The sequence below is a fragment of the Thalassophryne amazonica genome, chromosome 5 (genome assembly GCF_902500255.1).
Source record: "Thalassophryne amazonica chromosome 5, fThaAma1.1, whole genome shotgun sequence".
NCBI lineage: Eukaryota > Metazoa > Chordata > Actinopteri > Batrachoidiformes > Batrachoididae > Thalassophryne > Thalassophryne amazonica.
The window spans coordinates 126844774-126854033 of NC_047107.1; the positions used below are offsets into that span (position 1 = coordinate 126844774).

General features: G+C 40.6%; 1 protein-coding gene across 2 annotated transcripts in view; it reads left to right on the forward strand.

Annotated features, from left to right (window-relative positions):
• The window catches only part of noxa1 (NADPH oxidase activator 1), a 68271-nt gene extending 62988 nt beyond the window's left edge, over nucleotides 1-5283 (forward strand). For both annotated transcript variants that reach the window (XM_034171325.1, XM_034171326.1), the window contains 2 exons: nucleotides 1112-1233; nucleotides 3837-5283. In XM_034171325.1, coding sequence (XP_034027216.1) covers nucleotides 1112-1233; nucleotides 3837-3945 — 231 coding nt within the window. In that variant the 3' untranslated portion in view covers nucleotides 3946-5283. The remainder of the gene's footprint in view (nucleotides 1-1111; nucleotides 1234-3836) is intronic.
• Nucleotides 5284-9260: the final 3977 nt, after the last annotated feature.

Sequence of the window (9260 nt, forward strand, 5' to 3'; positions counted from 1 at the left end):
GCTATATGGATTCCTGGGTGCAAACGCGCCCTCATTTAATTGCTTTTTGTTCCTCGCCAGCAGTACCAGGTCCGACACGCGGAGGCAGTGGCCACCTGGGAGTTCGGGACTTGGCGGTTCCAGTATTCCTGGGGTCTGGTGGCGGAGGAAATCGTGTGGTTCTGGTTCTGCTTTGGACAGGCGTCTCTATCTTCGAGCCCTGCCCACACGACATCTTTGTGAATTGACTTTTGTCCATTGTTGTAATCTGTTGTATTTGTTGTGCACATTCACAACAGTAAAGTGTTGTTATTTGACCTACTCCATTGTCCGTTCATTTGCGCCCCCTGTTGTGGGTCCGTGTACCTACACTTTCCCAACAGACGCCTGAATTTATATAGCTGTTAAAAATTGTTTTGTGTGTGTTTTTGCCTTTAAGTAGATGGTAAATAATGTTGAGATTATTAATTTCACTTTTGCACAAAAAAATAAATAGTAATTTTGGTATTTTGGTTATAATTTATGTTATAATGTTATAATAATAATAATGGTATGTTGCAAATTTGCGACAACAGGCATACTGGTCAATTTGGTATGTTGCATATTTGAGTCAAATATTGTAGCATGAGTATGTAATTACTCAGAGTACATCATTACTTCCGTTCAGAAACATTCATTCATTCATCTTCTACTGCTTAGTCCAATAAAGGGTCGCGAGGGGCTGCAGCCTATCCCATCAGTCATAGAGCGCGAGGCGTGGTACACCCAGGACAGGACGCCAGTCTGTCGCAGGGCCACAAACAGACAAACAAGCACAGACACACCCCACCACACACTCTACGGACAATTTTTCAAAGACTCCAATCCAACTAACCCGCATGTCTTTGGATGTGGGGAGGAAACCGGAGCACCCAGAAGAAACCCACGCACACACGGGGAGAGAACATGCAAAACTCCACACAGAAAGGCCACGGGAATTGAACTCACGACCTTCTCGCTGTGAGGCAACAGTGCTAACCAACTAATCCACTGTGCTACCCCCGTTCAGAAACATCTTAAAGTTAATTCTTTGAGTGATGGTCCTTGGAGGTCGATATCTGCCTGATCTCCATGTGTTCCTGCTCTACTTCAGACTGAAGACCCTCTGCTCTGCCGTGCCATCCTGTACCAGATGGTGGCACTGTATGATTATGCAGGTCAGGGCCCAGAAGACTTGGAGTTCAGTGAAGGAGACACAATTGACATTCTGGGTGAAGTGAGGCCGACATTTCGACGCCACACAGAATCATTTATTAGTGGAATAATCTTTTTTGGGGGGGGGGGGGGGGTTTGAGAAGGATTTCACATCTGTGTTTTTGCGTCCACTTTTGTCTCTCTGGGAGTCTGGTCTGGTGGAGGTTTCTTTTGTTAAAAGGAGTGTTTCCTTTTCACTGTCACCAGTGTTCTTGCTCGTAGTGTAACTAAAGCTGGTCTCCTATTGTCAATATTTGACACCTTGACTGACCACAGTTGTGGTGCAAAAACCTCCAGTCAGAACCTGAATGGGTGTGATGGTGATAGTAGGTGGTAAAAGTAGCATTGTAGCTTCATTGTGAGCTATTGGTTTAAAAGTTTTAAAGATTCTTGATGTGGGGGATGTACTGTGATCCCAAACAGTAAGTAGTCGGACGTATTGTGCAGATATGGCAATCATGTTTAGCGAAGTCATCGCATGTGAGCAATGAGAGTGCAGCTCAAGTCCAGTGCAGAGCCAAAGAGGACGGGTTGTGATGGACCTTGTGGTGAGATGTCATAAAAAACTGGACCATCACCAGGCAGCAGTGTTGGGCACAGCTAACCAAAAAGTTAGCTTTGATAACATCTAATCAGCTAACTGAAAAGTTATCTTTTATAAAGGTTAAATTGAGTAAACCACCCAAAAAGTTTAGGTGGGCGGATCGATCCTAATATCGATAATATCGATACCAACGCTGGTACTGATATTGACGAACCTCGTGTAAAAAGATGATACTCAAGGCTTTTTTTCGCTCCCACATGCACTGACTGCTGCGCACGCACGATTCATCAAAGTCTACTCTCTGTCTGTAAGAGCAGCGCTGCGCTGTGTCACACAACACGGAGCAGCGCACCCTCCCCCCTCTGGTCTTTTGTTGTTGCGCAGTCACGTGGCTCAGCGGCGCCAGCCAATGTGGTTGTGGTGTGTTAATTTTGAGAGTTCTGCGGTTTAAATAACAGAATCCACGATGACAGTGTAATGAACATTATACAACCAAAATGTACATTTTTATTTCTTTAGCTGCAGCAAGAGGCTGCAACAACTCTCTGGCGCGCAATAGATTATGGGATATCTCAATACTTAGGGCAAATACTGCCATGAACACTACTGGCCAGTAGATGGCAGTAGAGACCATAGAGAAACAGGAAAATAATGGAGAAAGCAACCTGAGCTTCTTCCAGCATTTTACATAAACAAACACAATAACAACGTCTATAAACTCAGAGGAATATATTCATGAGAGTTTTAGGCACATATACAAAGAGTGTTAATGCGGTTATATCATGTGGAGCCAAATCAGAGACATCGCAAATGCATTTCTCCTGTCGTGACTGTACTGAGATTACCCATAATGCGCCTGGACACAGACATGTCCACACTAAACCTTCAAAATTAGTGCAGTACTTTAAAACTAAAACATATAGCTGATATTTTCACTTTGTAAAATTGTGAAGTTAATTTAATAACATGTCCAAATTAGTGTGGTTAAATTTGTACCATAAGTTAAACTGTATGCCTCTGAATGACTTGGGGTGATATTGCCAGTAAGCCAGTATGGTGTCAAGAGCATTATCTTGTGACCAGTTCTCCTCTAACTGCAGAGATAGAGTGGTTTCTACCAGAATCCAGCTCTCCTCTGTTTGTAGAGGATAGAGCTGTTTTTCCTGCTACAAAACATTTAACAGGTAAATGTTAAAATCTTTGATATCAGACTTAACAAGGTTTTTAACTATTAATTCTGTATTCACTTCACCTGCAAAAACATATTGGCAATTTACAAAAAAATCAGACCAAAATTTATTGAAGATAATTGGTCCAATGATGGTTTTCAAAGTTATCTGAAAAGCTAATCTGATAATGCAAACATTACCTTTGATAATTTGCAGTTAGTGGCTTAGCGGAACTGTGCCCACCATTGCCAGGCAGCATTACATGCTTGTAACTTTACTTTTACATGTGGCTTTATTATTTCATCTTTGCCTCTTGAAAATGGATCATTTCTGCTTGAATGGTGGAATTGGCTGCTCTGGGTTATTTTGATGCCAGGCTACAGTTTAAACTGATACCAAAAGACCGTGCAGATTGTTACTTGTGAAGCAAATAGTAGCTGATTTCATTATAGCAGGGGTGAAAGTGATCGACTAGGCAGCAATGTGCAGTGGTGTGTGTGTGTGTGTGTGTGTGTGTGTGTGTGTGTGTGTGCGTGTGCGTGCATGTGTGTGTGCGTGTGGGTGCGTGAGTGCGGTGCGGTGCATTCAGTGACCCATTTGCTGAAATCTTTATGTCTCCTGTGGAAATAAAATATACATCCATAACTCCATGAAAAGCATGCCACACTCTTCAGCGGAAGACAGTTTTCAGTTGGGGCTGTGTTCAGTATTGTTTGTAGCTGGCACTAACCTGCTACATAATAAGGTCCAATTTCCTCTTTTTTTTTTAAATCAAGAAGGCAATTGGTGCCACAAATCTGCAGAGAAAGACCAGCTTTAGGTGTAGACTCTAGTATTGTGTATTAAATGGCATTTCTGTAATTTGGCACTGTGTAAAATATATAATTGAATTCTTCCTGTCACTGTCTTATAGTTAATGAAGAATGGCTAGAAGGACACTGTGCAGGAAACATTGGCATCTTCCCCAGCTGCTTTGCCTACAGAGAGAGCCCCACCAACAACCAGAGTTTTGAGAACTAAGGTCATTTTCCAGACAGTGGGGTCACCCGAGGCTCATTATGAACCACGTTTTTTAAGACAGCAATTTACTTCATTCCAAGAGAAGAGTATATGTTGTAATGTCAACGTTTTGTATAGTATTTGAACTACTGCATTTGAGTGCGTAATCTGTGTGCAATTTGGGGACAGGATACCCCCATTTTATTTCATGTAATTACTGCCTTCAATCCAGTTTCATCGTGTGTATATGCAGATTGAATGTGCATTGTGAATCTGCCTATTTAAGATGTATCCTAATGTTACACCAGTTAAATAACCGTAAAAGTACTGCACTCAGCTTTAGACCACGTTTTTATGGTTCTGTAGAACAATTACTTTATGCTGCCTCGCAATAGTAATACCAATATATACACCTCATTTTAAGAACAACACAGTATGGGTGCACAAATAAGAATATGACAATGACAACTGGGCGCACAAATAAGAGTATGACAATAACAACTGTAAATACAGCGGAGAAGGTCCCTTGAGCTTTGTTAAAGGTGTTAAAAAACCTTGAAGAAATTATGCCAAGTGTGTCAGTAGAGAGAACATCGTACAGCTGGCAGTGGCTGCACTTTGTTTAGCAGTCTATATATATATATAATAGCCCGTATGTATGTATGTGGCATGATTTGTGTTCAGAGTGAACTTCCGTAGCAATCAAGCGATCAACACCAAACTTGGTATGGTGACTGGGGGCACCTAGGCGGGCATCTTTGAGGCCCTTGTGTTGAAAGTGCACATGCGCGAACACACATACACACACATGCACACTAGATTAAAGCATCACACGCACACTAGATTAAAGCATCACACACACACACACACACACTAGATTAAAGCATCACACACACGTTAAAGTAATAATGATTAAGGCTGAATTCTGTAATAGATAAATAGATAAAGAGAATAGAATAAAGCATTAAATTATTGGTTGCCCAGTAACCATAAAGGATTAAAGTGAAAGTTCTTTTTGTCTAAGATTTCTAGCAATAATGATTAAAGCTGAATTCTGTGATAGATCTATAGATTATTTCTAGCAATAATGATTAAAGCTGAATTATGTAACAGCTAAAAAGATAAACAGAACAGATTAAAGCATTAAATTAGATTGCCCAGTAACCATAAAGAATTAAAGTGAAAGTTCTTTTGTGTAAGATTTCTAGTAATAATGTTTAAAGCTGAATTCTGTAATAGATAAATAGATAAAGAGAATAGATTAAAGCATTAAATTATTGGTTGCCCAGTAACCATAAAGAATTAAAGTGAAAGTTCTTAAGGTACAAAGTGACATCAAATCATAAAGGCACAGAAGTGACACACAGTCAACCTTATATAAATATACTTGCTTCGCAGCGAGTACACCTGCTAGTTAAAATATAAAATAAAGGAAAAGCTGCTTCTTCAGGTGTACATTTGTACTGTATGATACATCCATGGGGACGTCTGGCACTTTTGCTAGCAAGCAGAGTTACCTTTTGCTAATGTTAGCCGTAGCAGTGACTGACATGCTAGCAAGTTGTACTTCTCAAAAGGAGTAGCGCTAAGCACATTTTATACGAGGTCTATCAGAAAAGTATCCTACCTTTTTATTTAAAAAAAAAACTATATGGATTTGAATGACGTGCGATTACACCCATCATGCTTGAACCCTCATGCACATGCGTGAGTTTTTTCACGCGTGTCGGTGACGTCATTTCCCTGTGGGCAGGCCTTGAGTGAGATGTGGTCCCGCCCTCTCGGCTGAATTCCTTTGTTTCACACGCTGCTCGAGACGGCGCGCGTTGCTTTATCAAAATTTTTTCTGGACCTGTGAGGAATATCCGAGTGGACACTATATCGAGAAAATTAAGCTGGTTTTCAGTGAAAAGTTTAACGGCTGATGAGAGATTATGGGGTGTTTCTGTCGGTGTAAGGACGTCCCACAGAGTGGGACGTCGTGTAGCGCTTCCAGGCGCCGTCGTCGGCCTGTTTCGACCTGAAAACATCCTAATTTAAGGCTTAATTCACCCCAGGACGTCGTGAGAGAACAGAGAAGATTCAGAAGAGGCCGGCATAGGACTTTACGCGACATTCCCTGTTTAAGGACATTTTGTAATGAAAGACGTGCGTGCAAATCTGTGTTGCGCCGCGACAGGAAAAACACCCTCCGTGTTGAAAACCATTTGTAAAATTCAGGCGGCTTTTGATGGCTTTCAACAAGTGAGTAACTGAGAAATTGTTTAACAGCTTGGGCATGTTCCAACTTGTCCGTTAAGGTTTCCAACACGGAGGTGTTTTTCCTGTCGCGACCCCCCCCCCCGGTCGGGTCCAGTCCGACATGCGACTCTGCCCGCACGTTCTTTCATTACAAAATGTCCATTAACAATGGAATGTCCGAATAAACTTATCATGCCGACTTCTTCTGAAAGTTCTCTGTTCTCTGACGACTTACTGAGTCAACAGAGCCTGAAATGTGGAAGTTTTCAACTTGAAACGGCGAGACGCTGCCCGCCTCGAAGCGCAGATACGCTGTCAGGCACCGTGGGCCGTCCTTACAGCGACACTACCAGACCAAAATCTCTCATCAGCCGTTAAAATTTTTAACCCGAAAACCAGCTGAATTTATTGAATGGTGTCCACTCAGCTGTGCCTTACAGTTTTGAAAAGATTTTGCTCAAACAAAGCAGCAGTCTCTGAGCCATTCCTAAACAATGAAAAAAATCGACGGGAGGGTGCGCGACTCCTCACTCAAGACTGCCCACAGGCGAATAACGTAACCGACAGGTGTGAAAAAACTCTCGCATGCCCACGAGGGTTCAAGCATGTCTGATGTAAATCACACGTGATTCAAATCCATATGGTTTTTGAAAAAAATAATAAGGTCGGATACTTTTCTAATAGACCTCGTATTTGATATTTATTCTCACTAGTGAAAGAATCAGAAGAAAAAAAAAATACAAAATATGCCATGTAAGATGTATTTTAACTGTGATTTTTTTTTTTTTTTGCTCCTTCTGAAGTATAATAACTGGGCATTGAGTTTAAGTTGGTCTCTTCTTGAATTGGATCATTGTATAATGTTTTCATCTTTTTGTCTGTTTCTGTGATACTCACCAATACATTTTCTGTAACCTGAGGTAACAATGTTTTCCTGTTAGGCTTACAAGCGTGTCTGTACTTCACACTTTGTTACTGTGATATTTCTTCAGGTTTTACATGCTCCTCTTGACAACCATAAAGTGTGTTTGTGTCATAGATAATAAAAAAGTATTATGAAATACCTTTTAATTTTCTTAAAGGTTTTACTTTTTATTGAATCTCAATATATCCTAAATAAAAATCTAAATTTAAGTAACGGATCGATACGCATTAAGAACTGCAGCTTTTTACTTTTATTGTTTTACAACACAGAATTTATAGGCTCTTTATGACTTGCTGTTGCTTAATTGTGAGGAACATTATAGATAGTAGTGGATTATTAGTGTGACGCTGCACTTTGCAGTACATTCAAGAACATAGTTTGGTCAAGTCAAATAAAGAAATAATTCTTATTCTATACTCAGCAAATTATAAATACAACAGTTGTTTTCATTCCCAAGCTTAATATACACAATGGAACAGGTTTGATTAATATATTCACTGAAAAAACTGAATTATTATTTAAAAATAACATATTTCCAAATACAAATGCATGACTTACAGGCATCCAGAAAGTCTTCACAGCACTTCAATTTTTCCACATTTTATGTGGAAATGGATGAAATTCATTTTTTCCTCACAAAATTGTACACAACAATACCCCATAATGACAATATGAAAAAAATTTTTTTAAAGATTTTTGCAAATTTATTAAAAAACAAAGAAACTCAGAAATCACATGCACATAGGTATTCACAGCCATTACCATGAAGCTCAAAATTGAGCTCAGGTACCTCCGTTTTCCACTGATCATCCTTGAGATGTTTCTACAGCTTAATTGGAGTCCACCTGGGGTAAATTCAGTTGATTAGACATGATTTATAAAAACACACACCTGTCTACATATAAGGTCCCACAGTTGACAGTCAGAGCTCAAACCAAGCATCCAGTCAAAGGAATTGTCTGTAGACCTCTTAGACAGGATTGTCTCGAGGCACCAAATCTGGAGAAGGGAACAGAGACATTTCTGCTGCTTTGACGCTCTCATTGAGCACAGTGGCCTCCATCATCTGTACATGGAAGACGTTCAGGCCCGCCAGGACTCTTCCTAGAGCTGGCCACCCGTCTAAACTGAGGGATTGGGGGAGAAAGACTTTAGTCAGTGAGGTGACCAAGAACCTGATGGTCACTCTGTCAGTGCTCCAGCATTCCTCTGTTCTGTGGAGAGTGGAGAACCTTCCAGAAGGACAAACATCTCTGCAGCAATCCACCAATCAGGGCTGTATGGTAAAGTGGCCAGACGGAAGCCACTCCTTAGTATGGAAAAGGCACATGGCAGCCCACCTGTAGTTTGATAAAAGGCACTTGAAGGACTCTCAGACCAGGAGAAAGAAAATTCTGTGGTCTGATGAGACAAAAATTTAACTCTTCGGTGTGAATGTCAGGCATCATGTTTGGAGGAAACCAAGCACCATCTCTACAGTGAAGCATGGTGGTGGCAGCATCATGCTGTGGGGATGTTTTTCAGCAGCAGGAACTGGGAGACTAGTCAGGATTGAGGGAAAGATGAATGCAACAATGTACAGAGGCATCTTGGATGAAAGGATGTCTCTGTATGTTGATGTCACAGATGTCACAGGGGTCTGTCTTAGGCCCCCTGTTTTTCTCCCTTTATATAGCACCCCTTGAACACATATTGCGTCAGTCAGTGAGTTTGTCAATTTTGTGGAACAAACAGGTGTGAATCAGGTGTCCCCTATTTAAGGATGAACATGCTTTTCTCTTTGAAAGCCTGAGGAAAATGGGACGTTCAAGACATTGTTCAGAAGAACAGCGTAGTTTGATTAAAAAGTTGATTGGAGAGGGGAAAACTTATATGCAGGTGCAAAAAATTATAGGCTGTTCATCTACAATGATCTCCAATGCTTTAAAATGGACAAAAAAAAAAAAAAAAAACCTGAGACACGTGGAAGAAAATGGAAAACAACCATCAAAATGGATAGAAGAATAACCAGAATGGCAAAGGCTCACCCATTGATCAGCTCCAGGATGATCAAAGACAGTCTGGAGTTACCTGTAAGTTAGGCTGGTCCTAAAATACAAACATCAACTTTTTCAAGGTGCTTCTTCATTTTTTTTGTTCCATTTGGTGAAATAATATATTGAGTGAAATT